At 40.8% G+C, this 23,459-nt stretch overlaps 1 protein-coding gene across 1 annotated transcript in view; it reads right to left on the bottom strand.

Moving 5' to 3' along the window:
* LOC139717989 (protein O-mannosyl-transferase TMTC2-like) overlaps positions 1-23,459 on the bottom strand; it is a 118,125-nt gene that overhangs the window by 6,238 nt on the left and 88,428 nt on the right. The window contains exons 3-7 of the mRNA XM_071629478.1: positions 3,913-4,963; positions 3,058-3,172; positions 2,491-2,576; positions 1,589-1,773; positions 816-894 (exon numbers count right to left, since the gene is read on the bottom strand). Coding sequence (XP_071485579.1) covers positions 816-894; positions 1,589-1,773; positions 2,491-2,576; positions 3,058-3,172; positions 3,913-4,963 — 1,516 coding nt within the window. The remainder of the gene's footprint in view (positions 1-815; positions 895-1,588; positions 1,774-2,490; positions 2,577-3,057; positions 3,173-3,912; positions 4,964-23,459) is intronic.

The following is a 23,459-nucleotide window of genomic DNA, read 5'->3' as shown; positions in this document are numbered from 1 at the left end:
CATCCATTGACATCTTGTATGTGTGGAATATCTCAGTTCATCAGATTTAAAACACACACAGCATGAGCAATCACTTCTGGGTAATGTTTAACGGCCCGTTAATGATCGCCCCGTCACTGTACAGGCATGCTAACCTGAAAACATTGACTGCACATTACTTGAATATGAGACCATTCTGAAGCAAATAATTTTCACACAACAATAGATATATAATGTACTCTTAAATGAATCCCACAAGGATTGGAACAATCATCCCCAGCATTCCCACTGATTCCCACTGATCAGTTACTCACCATCCCCTTTAAGATCTTTGGGGATATTAAAATCTTGCAGGACACAAGTGGACACCAAGTTACTTTCCCCTACTGCAATGACACAAATAGTAAGCAGGATGTACACTGTAAATCCATTCGTATTAGTGTTAGATTTGGTGTGTTATCTTATTGAATTTGATCATGTAGTATTGTATTTAAAGGGAGGTGTAAGAACTCAGATGTTAAACTCACAAATCTGAGACATGTGAGGCTATCGAGTATAAGACAGATTATGCGATGCATAGATCCTTTAACCATATCTTCCTCAATTAAGGTGAAGTGACCATATTACTGAGGTTTGAGGGCTTCATTTCACTTGATTTCTGTTGTCCATGTCAAAGTAAGATTTAACACAAAATGATAATGCTCCTGCTATCACAAGACATACATTATCAACTGAGAGTCACTCCCCTTAACATATAAAGAAGAACCATGCATACTGCTGAAAATATATATCTCTCAGTTCCCATGAAGATATCTCAAACCAGAATAGGAACTTACCCAGCATGTTGAAGAGACTCTGTGGTGAGTAGTAATCTGGGCGTCGGTCAAGAGCTTCTTCCAATACTTCCAAGGCTTCCTATTGATAGCAAGCATTGCAACAATCATTTATTGAGAGCTTGTAAAGCAGTGAATCTGTGGCACCACTATGATCATTGATACTATCATCATCACTATGCAGTTGTTATCATGACATCATCGTCAACATCATTGTCATGGCAATCATTCATCACAATAAATATCATCCTCATCGATCTTCATCACACAATAATCTTCATTACCATCGCCATCAGCAGCAGGAGCAGCAGCAGCACAATCATCAATGTCATCATTACTGGAATAGTCCTAATCATCGTCATCATCATCACAAGTCACACTCTGGTCAAGTTAAAACCTGAAAAATACTCGGCTACAGTGTAGTTCTGTTGACTCCCTGTCCTCACATGACCAGTGTGTGTTTGACATGTAGTTACATTTGAGGGAGTGCCATTTGTCGCCCTCTCTCAACAAAAACATTATAGTTTAGGCATTTAGCCAGATCACATAAACAGAATATTGTCACAGCAAATCATTATCATCACATCATTTATCACGTCACTTCCAGAACAATCCTAATCATCAATGTCATCAACGTCATCACCACTGCAATCATCCATAGCATCATCATCATCATCATCATCATCATCCTCATTAAAACCATCTTTATTACCATCATAACAATTTACCACAATCATCAACATCATCTCATCTACCACTCCCCCTGGTCCCCCTACCTCATGTCTATTGGCCTCCTGTAGGAGCCTGCCCAGGTTGAATAGTGCTGATATGATGCCATGCATCTGTCCCTTTGGGTCCTTCAGGCCAGCATCGTCCAGTTTCGCTGCCCGCCGGTAGACCGCTTCAGCCTCTGTAATTCGCCCGACGGTTGTCATGGCAATGCCCAGATTCAGGTGGGCCACTGGATTCCAGAAGGAGCATTATTGGAATATAGACATTTGGAGGTGACATCACATTCTAAAGCAATGTTAACCCGTTGAGGACGAGTCCCGAGTATACTCGGGCAGGTGTCTATGGGAAATGCCTGTTGTAGCAAAATCAGTCCGTCCTCAACGGGTTAACAGTAAAAACATACCAATTTTGTAAGTGAGTAAAAAATGTAACTTAAAGATAAGGCAGTTCAAATTTGTGAGTGAGCCATTGGGGCTTTCTATGTTTCGGTTTTTATGTATGCTAGATTTTAGGTTTGAGTTATGGGCAGAATTTACATTAATTCTGGCAAAAGTGATTTTCATAGAAATGCAAATGAATCACTAATAAATCATTGTCAAATTCATTTAGAAGTTTAAACTTGAAAACTTGACAAAGGCATTTCATTTGCATTCTAACTCTTGATCTATAAAAGGATTAATGGACATAGAGAAGGATCAATTTCTATCAAAACCATGGGTCAGCATCTTAAATAAACTCCAAACTTATATTTCACCTCATATTCCATACACAACAGAACACGTCTGTCTAGAAAAGGCACAGAAATGAGCAATCATCTCAGAAGATTTGTTACGGTAGATCAAGACTAATCAAGGAGAATATGTCTGTCTTGCAGATTCCCCTTCTTCCTGCCATCCAATGTCTTTTGATCCTGACAGTCACACAAGATTGGCAACATGGCACTTACTTGACATGCGAGGGCGACATTTGATTGCCATCTGGTAGCTCTCGACTGCCTCTTCCACTCGACCCACCTCCTGAAGCAGGACACCTCTGTGGAAGGGAAGTGAGAAGAGGTTTGCAATGATCATGGTAACAGCAACATGAGATATTAATTTTATGCTTCCCTCACTCTACTGGTGACACACAACTGCTCAAGAAGAATGGCATTCCTGTCAATTCCTAATCAATTTTTACTATCTCTTGGCTTGGAAGCAACAACAGAATAACTACATTACTGTTGTAATAACTTAAACCATCTAATATAAATCTGAACATACACAAGAACATATCAACATATTATTATTAATTAGATTAAACTAATGACCTTCAAGCTCTGGGACAATAGTATAGTAACAGTGGCTCTCTTGGCATATACAGATGATGAAACTTACTTCCATAGAAACTTATTTCCATAAACAAGAAGTACACAAGAGCCTGAAGATACCATGAAATCCTAACGAAAGTAGATTTGGCTTCAAAAAGTGAATCCAATGTCATGCAAATAGACAATCTTTATGGGTCACATACTTACAAGTTATAGTGGACATCTGCCATGTTCTTCCTGTATGTCAGTGCCTTTCTGTAGGCATCTTCTGCCTCTCTTATCCTTCCAGCAGTCTTGTAAATATTGGCAAGATTCCCTAAAGCTGTGAAGGGCGAAAAATACGATATTGACTCATTAAAAATCAGCAAAACACAAACATTTGCATCTCTCTGGCAGTAATATACACATGCTGCTAACTCAACTGAGCTCAATGTAAGAAGGATAACAGCGCCACCTATTGTTGCTTGATGGAAAATGTTCCTGGGTCTTGTAGCAGTCAGAGTCCCTTCTCTGTGGAAAGAATCAGCATCAATTCTACACAATTGATTCATAATGGTTCATATGATCCACTGTCTTGCCCAAAGAGGATTAAGTGTCTCATGTAAACCCATCTATGAGACCTCCCATACCCTCCTAAATAAGAATTTTACCTTCCTGCACATTTTTGTCACATCTTTACTGTAAGTCTTATCAGCTCTTTGGTTGACAGAGGCATCTAGCAGTATACAATTTATAGATGGATACTGCTTTGCTAAAAGAGCATGAATTTATGTTTTTGTTATCATCCACTGCTATTCCCAAGAGGCAGATACAAATATTTCTACTCCAGCTGCAATGTTCTCTTTAAGGAATAATCAATAACATTCTTCAGTCCCACTTGGTACTAGTGTGATGCACAGTAATCATGTCATGTGAGCTAGTCTTCACACTAAATATTCCCCTTCTTTCGAATAGTTGTTTGACCACAATTGATGGCACGAAAAAGCACAGACCAGTTCAGCTTACTAAACTTTTGATGATTGCTGGAGTATTTCTCCTAGAATATCTTTATTCTTGTAATACCTTTTGGTGGGTTGACGGCAATCCCAGCCCTGTAGAGAGATTCCTCAGACTGCCAATCTCTGTTTCGCATCGCCGTCTTGCAGGAATATAGGCACACCAGTATCAGGATGAGGCCCAGGAGAAGCTTGCGGACCATCGCTTCCGATCTTTGCCAAACCTGGCTGGTGACCTCTGCCAGGCCCAGACAGAAGCCGATGCTTGGGATGTATAAGATGCGCTCAGCCACCACGAAACCTACATAGCACAGAAGGTTAGAAGCGGGCAGGAAGGGGAATATCAGAAAGGATGTCGCCATGACGATTGTACCCAGGACTCGCTCTCGTTCTTCTGTCTCTCCCTGCATTTTCATTTCTGCTGTGTTGCCATGGTTACACCAGCTATTGCTCCTGATCCGGTTGTGACCGTTTCGTTCGGGACTGTAGGAGGAGTGGCGCGGCGGGTTGGCTCGCTTGCGGGTGGACACACAGCCGTTGCTGTGCCGTGGGTAGAAATTGTTGTTCTCCTTTCTGGCAGATATGATGGCTTTCTTTGCATGCCCACTTCGGAGCAGTTTAGACTCCTTCCCATTAGTTTTGTGCGATACCCCATTACATAATAGCTTTTGGTCACCCTCCTCTCCGTTGGGAACAGAGTCAAAACTTTCATGAGACTGAGACGAAGGCACATGTTTTAACCTGCCCGCCCCCCTTACAGAGACCTCGTGGAGAAAATTTAACTCCCTAAATGAATATAATCCAAGAGAGGCTAATGACCCATAGAGGCACACACTCCACAAGTTCCGGACATCGGTTATTGTTTGAATGAGTGGGATGGATTCCATGGACCAATCAAAACTCAGCGTCACTGGGAACATCAGTAGCCATGCATTGTATGCTGGTAAGAAGAGGAAGGTCAAAGTTCGTGCCAAGACACTGTGTGAAACTGATGCTGGATTGTCGGCGGGCGCAAAGACCGGTGGCTGCGTGCCGGTTGCGTAAAAGCGCAGACACAGTAGGCCGCCCCCAAGTGCTCCATTTGCTAGAAGTGACAGTCTGATTTGGTGGTATTCATTCTGTCGAGAAATAGAATAAAAAGAAAACAATCAAATTTGTATCACATTTTGCACGGTATATACACTGAAATATCAAACCATGAAAGATTAGAAAGTTTTAGAAAGAGATAGTATTGATGAACTATATATGTGCTCGTTTGAATATTGTCTTAAAAACAGTTTTCTTGGTTCACAACAGTAATGTTTGTTTATCATAGAGTCATAACCCTTGGGTCTGCCTCCTTCATATTTAATTTATGCAAGTTCATCACTAAAATCAAAAGTTACGTTCAGATGGCAAGCCATAACCTCGAGGTTAGAGCTTGTACATTGTAGTTAGGGACCGTGAAGACGCACTCGTAGAAATTAGCTAACCTCGAGGTTTGCTCGATGTTAAGAACCACGAGAAAACTTATGGTTAGCGTTCTAATCACGAGCCGCGGGGGGGGGGTCCCCACTCGTAGTTAAGCACCGTGTGGACACAAAAATCAAGGCACTCAAAGGGGCAGGAATTTGACCTCGAGGTTTCGTAACCTGGAGGTTAAGATTTGTCGTGTGGACACACGTTGTAGTTAGGGGTCAAAAGCTTAACCTCGAGGTTTCCTAACCTCAAGGTTAGGGTTTGTTGTCTGAACATAACTAAAGTTAGTTCCATCCTCTATCTAAAGATCTTTTACCCCTTTCAGTAACCGTCTTGGCTCGGACCAGGAGCGGGCCAAGTCAAAAAATTTTGAGTTTATGAATGGGTTGGGCCAAAGTGGCCCGTGCCAGGAGCGGGCCAGGAGCGGGCTATTTTGGCGCTGCTGCAGCTAGCACCAGGTGCGGACCAGGCACGGGCCTGGCGCTGATCGAAGAGTTTATGAACGATAGCAGCACCAGGCGCGGGCCAAAATTCCTTTCACGGTCAAAGGTCACAGCTTACGCTGCTCAGCTCATAAGCACGCGGCATGCACATCAAATATCGCGCAAAAATGCACTTCCGCTCTGTCCATGACGTGTTCAGTTACCATGGCAGTTATCCCTTATGTGACTAAGTTTATGAATGGGTCATCATAAAAGTAGCGCGGCTCTGCTATAGTTACTGAACGCAATTTTTACTGCTTGGCGCGGGCTAATTTAGTTCGGACCAGGAGCGGGCCAAAAATGTATGAGTTACTGAAAGCGGTATTTATCAAGCATTTAGATATAAACATACCATTTCAGTGCAGTTGAAAGGCCAAAACAACTGACAAATCATCCCCATCTCTCTCTCTCTCTCTGTTTCGATCTCTCGCAAGCCCTATTCATCTATTTTTGTCCCTGATAATCAGTGACACTGCCTTCCGTGCAATGCCAAACACACAGCGCGTGTCGAAGTCTAATTGGGTAATATGTCTGCATAATAGGGAAACAATTGATTATGGAACTGTGCCTCAGTCCGATCCAATAAGGATTGCAGTCACTGACATTGAGTTATATCGACTACTCAAATGCGGGGAAAAAAAAACACTTGTCTGATTTTTTGGCTTGTATTATTGTCATCTTCACATAAAGCAGAATTTTTGTATGAAACTACTGTCTATCTAAAACAAATTCCTCAGAGAAAAATAGAATATAAATAAAATATATAGATATCAAAATACAGATGTAAATTATGTTGTTTTTCCTTTTATAGAAAAACACTTAATTCAGTGAATGCTTGCTTTCTTGTTCAGAGCTGCATCATTGCTATCACAATTTAGTATTTCTTTCATTATTTTGGTATACGCATAATTTCATGAAGTTCGCTAAAAATGGCATGGCACAAAAAATGGCACAGAAAAGAATGTGTATCAAGGTGCTGATAAGAATGTTGATGGTATTCTGATGATTTTTCACAGAAGTGTATACTTTAATTCATTTTGAGTACATTACAAGTGTGACAGAGCATCACACCGTTGTGTATTTCACGACGCGAAAATTCACCAGATCGCTATCATCGTGAGAGTGGCACTAAGTCATATTTGCAGTGTTCGTGAGAGTCGAGAGTGTTTCCAGCTCTCATGTTTCTTTTCTGCATGCCTGCGAGACGTTTGTCGGTTGGGATGGGCTCTGGTTACCACGGTTGCATCATGCCACTAATTCCCACGGTACACAGGGCCACCCGAACCAGCCGTAAGATTGGACATGAGGGCGCAGGTAAAGTGGGGGGGGGGGGGGGAAGCTGCATGATAATTTCTCCCTATGGCTGTTTGCATTTGACAAAGAGGAAATAGGTCACAACAATTCTGCAATTCAGTATCATCACCTAAAGAAAAAGAACAAGAAAAAGAATGTGGCAGAGCTCTACACAGTCCCACATGTTACCCATCTCGGTTATAGTGGATTTCCCTCACCCCTTCATGTAACTATAGTCAGGACCAGTTGCCATTCAGAATATCAACTCTCTGCGTATCAAATCTTAGATAAATACATCAACAGGCATATTTGTGACACTAAGAACCATTGCTCATGATTGTCTTTCAATGCACAGAGTAAAGGCTGCATGGGTTGAAAGTTCAGTCTGATCAAAGACTTATTGAAGAATTATTGACAAAATATGTAACAAACTATGAATGAGGAATGCTCTTCATGCTCATACAACTAGTAGATTGACAAGTAGTGCACTGATGTGTGCTTTAAAAGCATACTCTTATGATTAATAAAATCACAAATATTTTGTGAAACAAATGTTATATTTCATAACATTAGTTCTTTGTGTTCCTATATTTGTATTTTTCATGCAAGCATTGTGCGCTTTACTCTGTACAAAAAACTAACGCATTCAGTGCTCAGATTTTCACCTTTCATGAATAATTACTGATCGAAAATCAAAAGGAATACAAACTTGAACTCACGAAAGCCTTTGAACAGCATGCCAAGATTAAATATATATATCAACAATATTGATGATGGAGAAGATATTACATGAACCCATTCATTTACAACAAGTTAGGTAAGATCTGAATCAATACTCCACTGGGCTACATAATCTACTCTACTGATGCTGCTAAATTGTAAGAAAACGGCATTAGGACATTCCTAGATTTGGTTGCAAAATTGTTCCTTTCCTCCACTATACAAACTGTTCTCATCTATCATTGCTGATTATTGTCATCATCATCATCATCATCCTAATCCTCATCATCATCATCATCACCATCATCATCATCATTATCATCATCATCATCATCATCATCATCATCATCATCATCACCATCATCATCATCATCATCATCACATGTGGAATATCATAAACAGTATTCTACAATTCATAGACACACTTTTGTAATACAGCTTATTGCAGTCTTTGCATGTCTCTGCATATGCAGCTTGAGCATTCTGGAAGAAAACACAACCAACAAATCCATAATAACTTAGCACCTGTTTCTGATTTACTCTAGACTGAGGCTTGCTACATTGTAATTTGCTACATTCATGTGACAAGTTATGACCTCCAAACTTTCACTTAACACCTTAATAGTAGAACAACTGCTTACATAAACCTTTGAGGGGGTGTGCAGAGTCATTCATGACTACAAGGAAACATTTTTCTTGTGCACTTATGAAGAATAACATACGGGGGCATAATATCATGAGAAAGAGAGAGGAGAAATGAATATAGAGGGAGACTAAGATCGGCAAAGATAGTGAGAGATGGATATATCTACATATTGGATATATATGGAGAGAGGAGGTTTTATACTTATTCTAAATGAATGCATTCATAATCATTCTTCCAATAAGTTTAAAGTTACGGAGTGTTACAAGAAAGAAAGGATGGAGTCATTACACTGACTGAAATCTGCCAATGCCATTCCACACACCAGCTGTTCCACAAACTGCTGTATGTGGCATGTCAATCAAATGTGCAGTTCTCATTGTGCTTACAAACATGACTACATCCACTTTATGCATGTTCCATGGTAGAAGTTGTGTCAAGGTCAAGATAAGCCCAGCCTGCTCAATGTGCTCACAGACCACACCATCTGTAAACCCTGAATCTAGTAAAACTTGATTGGAAAACTTTTCCAGACCACAATTATCTAAACAACGTTTAAAAAAAGAGAAAGAATGCTCGGGAGAAAAGTTATTCAAGTCTGCTTTCACACTTTTAAAGTTCTGTTCACACACACACACTAAAAGATTCAAGGTTTTTTAAATTGATTTTTTTTTTAGATGCCATTGAGATATCCTTCATTCTTGAGTGTGAACACATACACACACACACACACACACACATGCACAAACACACACAACAACTTAATTTTTGTTTTACACACAGCAATGTGAAAATCAATCCAGCATGATTTCTATTTTCTATTTTTTGGAAGTCAGGACAATTTGCCCGTTCTCGTGTGTGTGAATGGTACACAAAGAAACCATCAAGCTTTAAAATCAGTTTGTGCAACTTGCCACTTTAGGTTCATACACTCAGTGCTTAGAGTCATACTCCAGTTACTGTTTAGGCATGCGCAGACTCCATGAAGATTCAATATGTTTCCTTTGCAGCTACAAGCAATATTTTTCGTCGATGGCAAATACGATTGTTTTTTGCATCGCCATGCATGAAGCGATTACTCCTGTGTGTGAATGCAGCTAATTAATGAGCACCGGTATAGCATGAAACATGTTGGTGAACTAGTTTTCAAATAAGTTCTTTTGCCAATCTGAAAGGGCTGGAGGAGACCTAGAGAAAGGGAAGGAGAGGGATGAAGATAGAGAGAAAGATGAAGAGAAAGAAAGAAAATAATAAGGGAAAATGGACAAAGAAAGAAATGAAAGAAAGAGAGAGAGGGGGGGGGGGGAGAGAAGGGGGGGGGGGGGGAGAGAACAGCTAGGACGAGAGAGGGTGAGAGGACTGTACTAGACATTTCAATGTTACAAACCCTGACCTTTGGTGCCGCAAATTACAGCTGTAAAGTGGGTGGCAAATTTCTGTCAAAGCGAGCTCTCTTGTTGAACTTGGAATCGGAGATGCCTATTCAGGATGGCGCTAATGTGTGGCATTGGAAAGTGCAGAATGTTTAGGTAAGCCAGAGAGAGAAAAAAAAGAGTGAGCTTCCAAGCTGCATTGTTCTGGGCTCTGTTCACCAGAGTTTTCATGGTCTTGGCAATGTAAATGTGAATAAGAGACAGCACTTCATGTCTTTAAAGTAACACTGACAGCTCTCTTTCTCTTCTAAGCTCTCCCAAAATGCTGACAAATTGTGCAATATCTATCATGAGAATAATTTCAAACCGCAGAACTCTTTTATGACATCTTTCAAAAGGGGGAAGAGTTCTACTTATTTTTTTTCAAATTTACTCTGAAAAAGTAAACCATTCATCTCGAGAAGGAAATTAATCTGATGAAAGTAGTGATTTGAAAGCCATAGTTGTGTGAAAATTTGTGAATACTGTAAAACATGATATATTCGCGGCATGAATTTTCCGCGAATTGGAGTTGACAGCCTTTTTCGTAGCATGAAATTTTCGCGAAGTGCCACTGGCGTTCAATGCATATAGTGTAAACAAGGACATTCGCGTGCATTTTGATTTCGCGAATCTTGGCGCTCGCGAAATTCGCGAAATTACAGTGCACACGAAAATTCCTCGTTTTACAGTACTCCCCACCCCCCATAGGGAAAAGTTATGACTCTCTTATGTCAGTGTATCAGTATGATTCCTCATGATATCTACATTGTATGAAAAAAGGTATGAAACATAAAATGGCAAAGAGAAAAAGGACAAGGGGAAGGAAGCGGACGTGGAAGATGTGAAAGATGAGGATTAGATGGACAGGAGATGGAGAAGAATGAGATGAAAGACAAGATCCTGGAGGAGAAGGAGCATAAGATAGGAGAAAAGTGGAAGGAGTTGGTGGAGGAAGAGGATTAGGGAGAGGGCAAGTATTAGACAAGAGACCCGGGGGTCACGCGCTCACCTGAGTATCGCAATTTCACCTTCCATGTATTCTTGCACACTCTTACCTGAGAACATTGGAAACTTAGGTCTGCATATATGGCAGCCCTGGATCTGCAATGAACAAACTTGGAACTAAAGTCATCAGTGTACAAACTCATGGTATTAACTATGCTTTATCATTTCTGGTTCTAGAGTAGAAGATTTTAAATACCGGTATTCCTTAATGGGGGGGGGGGGGGGATGGGCCCCCTAGGGGCCCCCCAAGAGGGACATGATGCCCATTTGAAGGAATTGAGATTCCATTCCCCTAGGGATGCTACCTGCTAAGTTTGGTCAAAATTCATCATGAGGTTTTCAAAAAAAAGAAGATGAACATGTACAATTCAGGCCCCATTAGGACTCATCCCCATCCCCTTTCCTGGGGCCCAAGGGGCGGGGGCACCCCTGATTCTGCCAATCCCATGAACAAACTTGAAACTACAGTCATCAATGTACTTACTCATAGTATTATCTTAGCCCTATCACTTCTGGTTCTAGAGAAGATTTTTAAAGATTCCTTAATTTTAGGGGGTTTGGGCCCCCCCGGCCCCCCCCCCCCCCCCCCCCCCAGGTAGGCCATGGTGCCCATTTGAACAAATTGAGATCCTATCCCCCTCAGGATGCTAGCTACCAAGTTTGGTGAAAATCAGACATGGGGATCTCAAAGTGAAGATGAAAATGTACAATTTAGGCCCAATTAGGACCCCCCTCCCCTGGGTCCCAAGGGGGGCACCCCTGATTCCCCCATGAACAAACTTGAAACTACAGTCATCAATGTACTAACTCATAGTATTAACTAAGCCCTATCACTTCTGGTTCTGGAGAAGAAGATTTTTAAAGATTCCTTAATTTTTAGGGGGTTTGGGCCTGCCTGGCCCCCCCCCCCCAGGTGGGCCATGGTGCCCATTTGTACAAATTGAGATCCTATCCCCCTAGGGATGCTACCTGCCAAGTTTGGTGAAAATCGGTCATGGGGTTTTCAAGAAGAAGATGAAAATGTAAAAAGTTTACGCACGACGGACGACGGACGATGCACGCTGGACGAAGAGCGATCGCAATAGCTCACTTGAGCCTTCGGCTCAGGTGAGCTAAAAATGGAAGAAATGAAGGAGGAGGAGGATTAGAAGGAAGTGATGGATGAAGAAGATTAGGAGGATGGGGAAGAAAAGGATAAAGAAGGAAGAAGAGATGGAGGAGGAGAAGAAGGAGGAAGAGGCAGAGATAGAAGAGGACAAAGTGGAGGAGAGAGAGAAAGAGAATGAGATGGAAGAAGAGATGGAAGAAAAGAGGATTAGATGGAGGAGGGGGAGGAGGAGGAGAGGGAAGTGAAAGAGGAGATGGCGGATGAGCTTTAGAAGGAAGAGATGGAGGAGGATGATAAGAAAAGGAAGAGATGGAGGAGGATGATAAGAAGAAGGAAGAGATAGAGGAGATGGCGGAGAAAGAGGAGATGGAGGATGAGGATTAAAAGAAGGAAGAGATGGAGGAGATGGAGGATGAGGAGGAAGTAAAAGAGGAGATGGAAGATGAGGATTAGAAGGAAGAGATGGAGGAGGATGAGGATTAGAAGAAGGAAGAGATAGAGGAAATGGAGGAGGAAGAGGAAGAGGTGAAAGAGGAGATGAAGGATGAGGATTAGAAGAAGGAAGAGATGGAGAATATGGCGGAGGAAGAGGAGGAAGAGGCAGAGATAGAAGAGAACAAGGAAGGAGGAGACAGAGAAAGAGAATGAGATGGAAGAGGAGATGGAGGAGGATAAGAAAGAAGAGATGGAGGAGGAGGAGGTGGAGGAGGAAGTGATAGAGTAGATGGAGGACAAGGATTAGAAGGAAGAGATGGAGGAGGATGAGGATTAGAAGAAGGAAGAGATAGAGGAGATGGAGGAGGAAGATGAAGAGGTGAAATAGGAGATGGAGGAAGAAGAGATAGAGATAGGAGAGGTAGGATTGTAAGAAGAGGTGAAGGAAAGATGAAAAAGGAGGATTAGACGGATGAGGAGATTTAGAAGGAGAAGAATAACAAGAGACCCGCGGGTCTAGCGCTTACCTGAGTATCGCAAGTTCACCTTTCACGCAGTCACTCATCTAAATTATTCACAGATCTACCGAAATTTGACCAGGCATTCTCAAGTAGAAGATGAAAATGTACAATAAGGGCCCAAATTTTTTAAGATTCCTTAATTTGGGGGATTGGGGCCCCCTGGGGCCCTCTGGGTGGGGCATGGTGCCCATTTTGATAAATTGAGATCCTGACCCCCTAGGGATGCTATCTGCCAAGTTTGACGAAAATCCATTTTGAGGTTTTCAGGAAGAAGATGAAAATGTACAATTCAGGCCCCCATTTGGACCTTCCCAACCACCCCCCCCCCCCCCACCCCCAAAAGGGGCACCCCTGGATCTCCTATGAACAAACTTGAAACTGCAGTCATTAATGTACTCACTCATAGTATTATCTTAGCTCTATAACTTCTGATTCTAGAGAAGATTTTTAAAGATTCCTTCATTTTGGGGGTTTGGTCCCCCCTGGGGGCCCCCTGGGTGGGGCATGGTGCCCATTTTAACAAATTGAGATCCTAACCCCTTAGGGATGCTACCTGCCAAGTTTGGTGAAAATGGGTCATGGGGTTCCCAAGAAGAAGATAAAAATGTACAATTTAGGCCCCATTAGGACTCCTCCCCACCCCCCTGCCCTGGGTCACAAGGGGGGCACCCCTGATTCTGCCATGAACAAACTTGAAACTACAGTCATCAATCTACTAACTCATAGTATTAACTTAGCTCTATCACTTCTGGTTCTACAGAAGAAGATTTTTACAGATTCCTTAATTTTGGGGGGTTTGGGCCCCCTAGGGGCCCCCTGGGTGGGGCACGGTGCCCATTTTAACAAATTGAGTTCTTAACCCCCTAGGGATGCTACCTGCCAAGTTTGGTGAAAATGGGTCATGGGGTTCTCAAGAAGAAGATGAAAATGTACAATTTAGGCCCCATTAGAACCCCTCCCCACCCCCCTCCCCTGGGTCCCAAGGGGGGGCACCCCTGATTCTGTCATGAACAAACTTGAAACTACAATCATCAATGTACTAACTCAAGGTATTAACTTAGCTCTATCACTTCTGGTTCTAGAGAAGAAGATTTTTACAGATTCCTTAATTTTGGGGGGTTTGGGCCCCCCTTGGGGCCCCCTGGGTGGGGCATGGTGCCCATTTGAACAAATTGAGTTCCTAACCCCCTAGGGATGCTACCTGCCAAGTTTGATGAAAATCGGTCTTGGGGTTTTCAAGAAGAAGATGAAAATGTAAAAAGTTTACGCACGACGGACGACAGACGACGGACGACGGACGATGGACGACGCACGCCGGACGAAGGGCGATCGCAATAGCTCACTTGAGCCTTTGGCTCAGGTGAGCTAAAAAGAGGACATGGATCAGAAGGAGGAAAAGATGCATAAAGAAGAGGATTAACAGAAGAAGATGGAGGAGACAGGGGTGGAGGAGTTTAAGGAAGAGATGGCAAAGGAGGAGAAGAAAGAGAAGAAAAGTGAAGGGGATTAGAAGAAGCAGGAGATGGAGGATTGAGAGGAGGAGGATTAGGAGGTGACAGAGGACAAGAAAGAAGAGGCAGAGATGTAAGAGGCAAACGAAGAGATGGAGGTAGAGGAGCCAGAAGGAGGAAGAAGGGTAGGAGGAGAAGGAGATGGAGTAATAGGAGGAGACAGAGGAAGGAGGAGACAGAGGAAGGAGGATTAAAAAGAGGACACACAAAAGGAGAAAGAGGAGGATTAGAAGGGGAGCAGATGGAGGACAAGGATAAAGACCCAAGGAGGAGATGGAGGAGGATTAGAAGGAGGAAGAGATGAAGGAGACAGAGGAAGATGAATTAGGATTAGGAAGAGATGGAAGACACACAGCAGGAGGTGGAGTACGAGGAGATGGAGGAGGATTACATGGAGATGGAGGTACCATAAACATCTTACAAAACCTCATGGGAAAGTTGATGATGGCTCTCTTCTACCACTACAACTTAGGCTTCCATCAAGTTTTAATCTTTGCTCTGAAAATCACAATCTTCACATGATATAACTAAAAAAAAAGGGGGGGGGAGGGGAGGATGAGGGGGATGACTATGCAAGTTTTTGGCATTGCCTGATGCTTGCAAAAAAGCAAGATGGAATTTGTGGCAGATAGTGATATCGTCAATGTTTTCAAACACGCCAGCTAGACCATGTCAGATATATAATTTCTTCTTTGCAGACACAATGACATTCAATCATACATAAAACAATGGGGGAGTGAGGTCTGATGGCTTTCCTTTTCCTTGTTCTGATGGGTGGCAGTAGCTTCGAAGTCAAAATGTCGGGGGTCAGAGGTCATGGTAGTTCTTCCCCTTTGCCCGCTGAATCCTAATCCTGCAACTTGAGAGGATTATGGGGCTGTCGTGCAAATATTTGTAACTAAACAGTCTTTAGATTGCCACATTTGACATACACACCAGTCAAAAATTACACCACTTGACGTGCAAGTTTTAGGCGTTTAGATGTTTACATTGCATTACTTCTTGAAATTGCGTAGCCCCAGCTGCAGAGAGACAGCTATGGAGTAAACATGCACACGGCCTTGCATCAAGACTTTATAAGACATCACTTGATTCACTACAGGTAAAGCTACAAGTCAGACTTTCATTAACAGGTGGCGTCTTGACAAGAGGCCACATCCACTGGTGGCAGCAGGCATACATGGATGACTGGTGCTGTGAGAGAACTTCTTCTTTTTTTTAACCAAAACTAATGTATTTATCAAGAATTTCCATCAGAGCCATATGGGACAAAGTTTCCAGTATTGACCATTTTTCATATTCCATTTTTGTCATTGTTCTTTTTGTTCTTCTTATCACTATCATCATTATTTTGCCATCATTACTACTGTTTTCACAATTTTAATCACTAACTGCTATCATCTCCTTATTACTATCATCATAATCATCTATAACAACTTTAACTTTTTTATTTTCTCACGTCATTTTCATAAATACTCTTTTGTTTCTTACTTACTTTTTTTCTGTCAAGACTTTGGTTGGTTATGGAGGGATATAATGCTGGGAATATAATGCAACTCAACTGATTCTGATTTCCGATTGATAGAGCTGTATTGTTTCATTCACTGATGTTTTGTTGATAACTACAACCAAGCAATTCATATGGCTATCACTCAACAACTCACATGAGAGCAGAGGTATCTATTTGACATGGGAAACAAACTTCCACCACCATCCCAGAGGGACATTTATAACACATGGACAACTTTTAATTGATTCCTTTTTTATTTCGTCTTTTTTTTTTGGGGGGGGGGGGAAGGGAGAGGGGATGGGTATCTATTCATGATCTACCATTTGGATTTTTTTATTCAATATCTTGAAAGAATGCAAAGGTGGTAAAAATTATTCAAAGATGTAAATACACATGTATATATAGATATATTTTATAGATTGATGAAAGAACATATATTTTTTTTAATGAAACATAGAACTCTGGAAAAAAAAATATCAACATTAATTTCCTGGGGCAGAGATAGAACTATTCATAAATTTCCATAAAATGGCTAATGTGATTGTATTTTTGAAATTCCTCAAATTCTTATGTGATATTTGGTGGCACATTTGCCACAACATTGGAACAAGCTACTCTGTTCTGCTGTGGAGACTTAAAAGGTCTTTTTTTCTTCCGATTTTGGTTTTTCTTGTTCTGTGCAGCAATTCAAATACTTTAAAATCTAAATTTGTCATAACCTATCATAGTGGTCAAATTAATGATTTGTAAAGTTTACACTAATTCATTGATATGCAAAATGCTGAACACTGGATAAAGGCCACATAGTAATTTTTCCTGTTGCCATGAATATGTTTTATTGCAAGATTTTTTTTTATTGGCTCTCCTATAAAAGCTAAAAAATCAAGATTTCCTAGTATCTGGCACTCTCTCTTTCTCTAAAAAAAAAAAAAAAATGCATGAGCATATGTGCGTGCCTGTACTGCGGCAGGAAGCCTGACCTTAATGTGAAAGACAGTAAAGCGAAGCATGGACGGCAAACACCAGCAACATCCGGATGGGATGTCCTGTGTTCACACCCTACAAGACTCTATCAACATCTCATGCACCTTCCATGGGCTGAATGTCGCTAAGAATTGCTTGCTTGGGACTTAAGGCGGCTTTGCCCATAGCACATACGTTGAAAACACCTGCCGAGGGGCATTAATACATCTGCAAGCACTTTGACAGTTGAGAAAATGTGCAGACAAGGTATAAACAGAAATATTCCATGAATAGGGAGAATTCCATTAAAAAGCAATTCCTGTCCCCCCCCCCCAAAAAAAAAAGAAAAGAAAAAAGGCTGAATGAAACAAAATCAGGAACTATTCTGAATGTTAAACACATTATGATTTTCAGAGATGTAATCATTGCCAAATATTCTATTTTTCATTTTTCACGAAATATCACTCTCTCGTGATGTAATATTTAGCGAGTATTATGCAATAGAATTTATGTTTAGAGTAACGTCATATCCACAAAACACATTGGCCAGTTGAATAACCAACTACATATACATAAAGAAAAAAATGTGTGGGTGCCTTATAGCTGAAATATTGGACACCAACACTTGCACCAGATTTCAAATAGATGACAGAGTTTCTGTTTACGTTTTTTCCATGATGCTTTGTAGAACAAGAAACAGTAATCGTAGTTACTGGCCTCAATATAGAGCATGACATATCTAGTGTACCAGTAAGAATAATCTATCTGGACTGATGACACTGATTTCAAATGCTGTAAATATTCTCGCGTGCTAAACAGTCGCTGTGGCCAGATCAAATTGGAGGGGTTTGCTCCAAAAGTTCTCTCAACTCCAGGCAGATGCCCGCATGCATGCACTCACGCCCCAACGACCCTTTCCCATCGTACAGGATGAAAGTGCAATGCAGGTCACGTGACCTTGTTTGGCGCACGGCCGCATCTGTGCGAGGGATTGGCTGCGGAGATTTGGAGTCCATTAGATGTCAGAGGAGCTGAAGTCAGACTGCATGTCTGTTGTCATATTTCAACACAGATCTGATAATTATGTTAAAATTCTTGCCAGTCTGCCTCCCACAGATGAAGGGAAAACAAAGAAGAAGAAGAGAACAACAACAGGATCACAGCTGGTGGCGATGGGAGAACATTAGAAAGGCATTGACAGGAACCAGAGGACCTTATCAGATGCAGATCCATCACAATGGATTCTGTAACTATGGTGATAGACAAAAGTCTTGAAAAGATGGTGAATGCATTTTAGAGAGGGTATAAGCTATACTTCCTTGAATTCTAGATCTAGACTTAACTTAAATTCAGTGTATTGGATCATGTGACTGGGATTATGAAAAAACTGGCATTACATTTCCATTCCCTTGTGTTTACTCACTTCTTTGCTTTATTCGCCCTTCAATATACCTCATTAGCTGCTTTTGACACCCAATCTTGCCCTTTTGTTCTCAATGTTCTGGATCCCTTACCCCTCCCTGACAGTGCAAGTCATGTGTGATTTTGTTATAGAAGATGTCTGTGGTCCATATACAGTTGAACCTCTCTTATCCGGCCTCCCTTTATCCGGATCTCTCTATTATACGGACGCATTCTCACCGTGATTTGTTTTTTTTATTTTTTTAATAATTACGGGAGGAAAGGGGGATTCCCAACTCCTTGAGAACTCCTACACAAACACACATGAATTACATATTACTTCCAACATGATTAACATACATTACATCAAATTTCCTTCCAAATTGCTTACCTTCAGACATTTTAACATCCCCAAACATCCCCAAATCATCGCAAGAACATGGACAGATTATGCGCTTGAGTCCTCTCACATGTAACAATGAAAAGGTTGCAGTATACACATTACTACATGTGGTACTACAATGGGCTACAACATCAGTACATGTGTATGTATATGCACATGTATAAAGCATTGAGTCTCCCGTATCCGGCCAAATCCCTTATCCGGTTGAGCCCCGGTCCCGACTTGTCCGGATACGAGAGGTTCAACTGTAACTGTATAGTCACTTGACAAGTACAAGGTATGATGATACGCCAGCAGTGGACTGTACTAGACTGGAAGAAGAAGAAGAAGAAGAAGAAGAAAAAGAAGAAGAAGAAGAAGAAGAAGAAGAAGAAGGAGAAGAAGAGAAGAAGAAGAAGAAGAAGAAGAAGTCTACCTTTCATGAATGCCATTGTGCTTCTGACAAAGATTCTGCTAGGATCAAAAGCTCATGCCCCTTTTGGCTCAATTTGACTCCACAAGCTTACCTACTATTGGATAAACAGTTTTTTTTCAGCATATTTTTTTTCCTGCATGGGATTGTAATGAAACAACAGTGTCATCTCTTTCATTGCCTCGCAATCTTGATAATCTTTACCTGTACATTCAAACTGGCACCAGTTAAAATACTGGTTGCAACACGAAGACAACCACATTACTGTTTGGAAACTTAGATATGGCCATGATATTTGTATCTTAACTTTGTTCAATAATAGTGTCTTGCCAGGGAGAATATCAGTCTTTATGCATGATGTAGCCATGATTGATGAAAACGCTCTTTTTAAGCAAAAACTTTAATTTAAACTCCCCATTGCCTCGCATATGCTATTGCTACAACACACATTTACCATAGACACTTGCCCGAGTATACTCAGGACTCGTCCTCAAAGGGTTAAGAAAAACAGTCCCTTGTAAAAACGATTGTTCCAAAATTTCAATGACTTGGTAACGATGTCTTTGTAAGGTCAAGGGGTCTTTACTGCTGAGTCATGGATCAAAATAGTTTTATTATATTTCAATGTACAAGTGAATGGGGGAATTTTGATGCAATGACATCATTGGCTGGTCTATTTTGCATATCTGCTGGGGATCAATGTCATTTCATTTAATAGCAAAAGCAAGGATGGTATAGTTTTGGCTGAGATGGGGATTCAGGTTTTAATTTTTGCGAGATAGTTAGTAACCACTTCATGAAGTATGAAAGAGCATACAATTCTAAAGGGAATTAAAAGTTTATTTGATGAACATCTCTTTTGAAATGGCCGAGATATCCAAACACAAAGCAAAACAAAATGGTCCTCATAAAAGGTGGGTCCAATCTTTTATCAGGACTTCTTTGTTTTTGGATATGGCAACTTTTTTTTTTTTTGGGGGGGGGGATAGCTCGACTTTTTAAAAACTGATTTTCATCAAATAAACTGTAAATTCCTCTCAGAATTGTATGCTCTTTAATATTTCATATAAGTGATTTCTAATAATCTCACAAAAAGTTATAATCTGACTCCCTACCTCAACCAAAACTATACTAATACCATCCCTTTAACTTTAAATTTGGTTACTTTTACTGTTTTTACTCTACTCATCTGTTTATCCTACCTCATCTTACTAAAGTCAATATGAACATGGAGTGGTTTTGCCCTTTAAAAAAAATCATCATCATCATCATCAGCATCAACATCATCAACATCATCTTCATTGTCATCAACATCATCTAGTCTGGTTGCTACCATCAGGTGCATCACAGTCTAGTTGAACAAAGGAATAAATATGCCTGATGTAAGACAATCATCATGTCTGACATGGGCATAACTGTGAGCATTTTTGTTAAAACAAACTGTCACTCTGCTGTAGGATAGGTTTATCACAAAACGAATCATCCTGCTACATCGAGGAGACTTTTTGTGTTGAACGGGAGCGCTTCGTCGTTTCCAGGGGCTACGCTGGCAACTGTGGGGTGAACGGAGGTCTCCAGCATGTGTCTACAATAATTAGGAATTGTCTCCCAGCTGTGGTTTGGAAAACGTCATGTGGTTTCACAAAGTGAGGCGAGTGCATGGTTGGGAAATGGGAGGGCCAATTGGGATTGTTGGAAAGTCCAGGAAAAAAAAGTGTGAGAGAGGGAGAGAGCGATCACTAGGCCCGTTCACACACAACCCAAATAACAGTGTTTGAAAATTGTCTCGTAAAACACGATGCAAAAACAGAACGTTCTTGAGTGTGGACGCACCTAAAAAAAAGAAGAAAAAAATCACATGCTAATTTACGATTACAAGGCCCATTCATACATGAGAGCTATCTGGTCTCTACTGCGATGCACAGAAAGTTTTAATTCTTTGCCATTCATACACAGCCAAATATACTCATTTCGGCCGCAAGCAAGGTGATTTAAATCTGCAAAATGTGCATGTCTAAACAAGGACTAAAGCATGACTCCAAGCACCCTTCATGTGGACCTAGTGCAGCAAGTTGCATGTAAAATACTGATTTTTTTTCCCCCTGCCTACCATTCACACAATTACTGCATGACGCAAATTGACGGTTTAAAAAATTGGGACAGACCAATCATATTACAGCATTGCAAAGAGGAATTTGATGAGTGGTGATTTTATTTTGTCTACCCATCAAAGAAATATAGGTTTTTGCGTCACATTGCAAAAAAAAAAATAATTTCTATCAAAAAAAAATCATGTGCATGTGAAAGGGCCCTTGTGTGAATGGGATGTTATGTGTGAATGGGTCTCTTGAGAAGGAAAGACAGGGAGATAGGACAGAGAGATTAGACATATGGGTACAGGTGGGATATGAGACAGACAGGTGTGGCAGAAGAGAGGCAAAACATTTAAATGAGGATAGAACATCTTATATGTCTCTGTACAGGATGAAATAAAATCAGTACATTGAATAAGAGAGGGGGGGGGGGTGAGCAGGAGGGAGAGATGAGAGAACTATAATGACTGGGCAAAAGTGAAAGAAAACAAAATAACACTAATGAAGATGATGATGATAATAATGATAATAACAATAATGATGATAATGATGATGATAATGACAACGATGACAATAATGATGATAATTATAATGTTAAAAACAACAACAACAACTGTAATATCGTTGATAATAATAATAGGAAGAAGAAGAATAAGTATAATAATATAAGGTGTCTGTAATGCCCCATACTTCTCTGTCTGAATGCTCAAAGGTCATGAAATATTCCTCATAAACAATAAAGAAAAAAAAGTAATAAAGGAGAGAAATCCCCCCCCCCCCCCCGAAAAAAAAGAAAAAAAATATGAAAGAACTGAGAAAAGTGCATGTCTCTTTCAGAAAAACTTCTCATTTATCAGACCAATTTCAACACCTCCACTTTCTCCCTCAAGCACATGCTTGTGGCCAAGGGATTTACTAATCCCCTTTTCTGGGAGGTTATGGGATTATTTCTGACAGAATGGTGGCCAGAAAACAAAAGGATGTCAACGAGCTGAGTGACTGGAAATCCACAATCACAAATTCAGGTCAGTGGATCAGTCACAACCTGAAGCACCAGCATGAAGCCTTCTAAATATACTCCTCAAAGGGGGGGGGGGGGGGGGGGGGGGAGCGAAAGGGAAGAGGGGAAGAATAAAAGAGAGGGGAAGGGACAGGGAGACGGCAAGGGAGTGACAGGGAGGGAAAAGGATATCCTTCACTTTGGAAAGAGAAATAAGTATTAAAAATCAATGTTGATTTTTAAAATGGGTGACTTATAATCCTGCTGTGAGTACTAGCTCCTTATTTGTACCACTAGGCAACTCTGGTCTTTACAGAAAAAAAAAATAAGCTCAGGAAAATATGATGAAACGAGTAGGCCTATTCAAAATAGCTAATTGGCAGGTTTATTACCATAATCACACTGGATGTCCTTTCATATCGAAGAGCTGGACGGGGAAATTGTATTGATAAAAGGATGTTTAGATCAAAAGCCTGTGATGATTTGTTGCGGTCAACCTTCAAAGTAATTTGAAACCATTTTATTGACAAATGGCTGTTCTGATGCAATCTGCAACAATTGCAATTCATGGAAAACTGGATGGGCCAGGGATTCTACAGGGCTCTTTCTCAACAAAAGAAATATCAGTACTGATAATGAAAGTAATAACAGTAGTTGTTGTGATGAACATAAAACTTGCAAACCGTACGCATCCTCTTCTTCGGTGGTCTATGGATCCAAACAATCGCTATTACTTGAATCATGGTTAGGAGCATCTAAATGTATTCTATTTCTGGATGCTGGCATTGGTTTACAGAGCTTCTAAGAACAGGTTCATAAAATACACAGAATTTCTCATACCTGATTATTTCCTTCAAAAAATAAAGTCATAAAAAGTGGCGATCCAAATCAAACAAGTGTTTCCCTATGTTGTGCCTCAATGTCCTGGAATCACAGATCAATCTTAACAAATGTTTCTTATTTATATGTTTGTTTGTTTGTTTGTTTTTTAAATACAGGATAAATAGATTTGATCCCTTATGATATGAAGCCTTGTATATACAGTCAAGTTGATTCCTTGTGACTCAGACACAGCATGCCAGTAAGAATTGTATGCTTACATAACTTTTCATCTGGGTTAACCCGCTGAGGACGAGTCCCAAGTATACTTAGGCAGGTATCTACGGTAAACGCATGTTGTAGCGAAATCAGTCCATCCTCAATGGGTTAAACAAGTATGACTGTAGCACATTCTTTTCTGT

Source organism: Diadema antillarum, unplaced genomic scaffold (genome assembly GCF_040938485.1).
Source record: "Diadema antillarum isolate AM-2024a unplaced genomic scaffold, OU_Dant_1.0 scf00000086, whole genome shotgun sequence".
In the NCBI taxonomy this organism is placed as follows: Eukaryota; Metazoa; Echinodermata; class Echinoidea; order Diadematoida; family Diadematidae; genus Diadema; species Diadema antillarum.
This window is presented reverse-complemented; position numbering and strand designations above follow the sequence as displayed.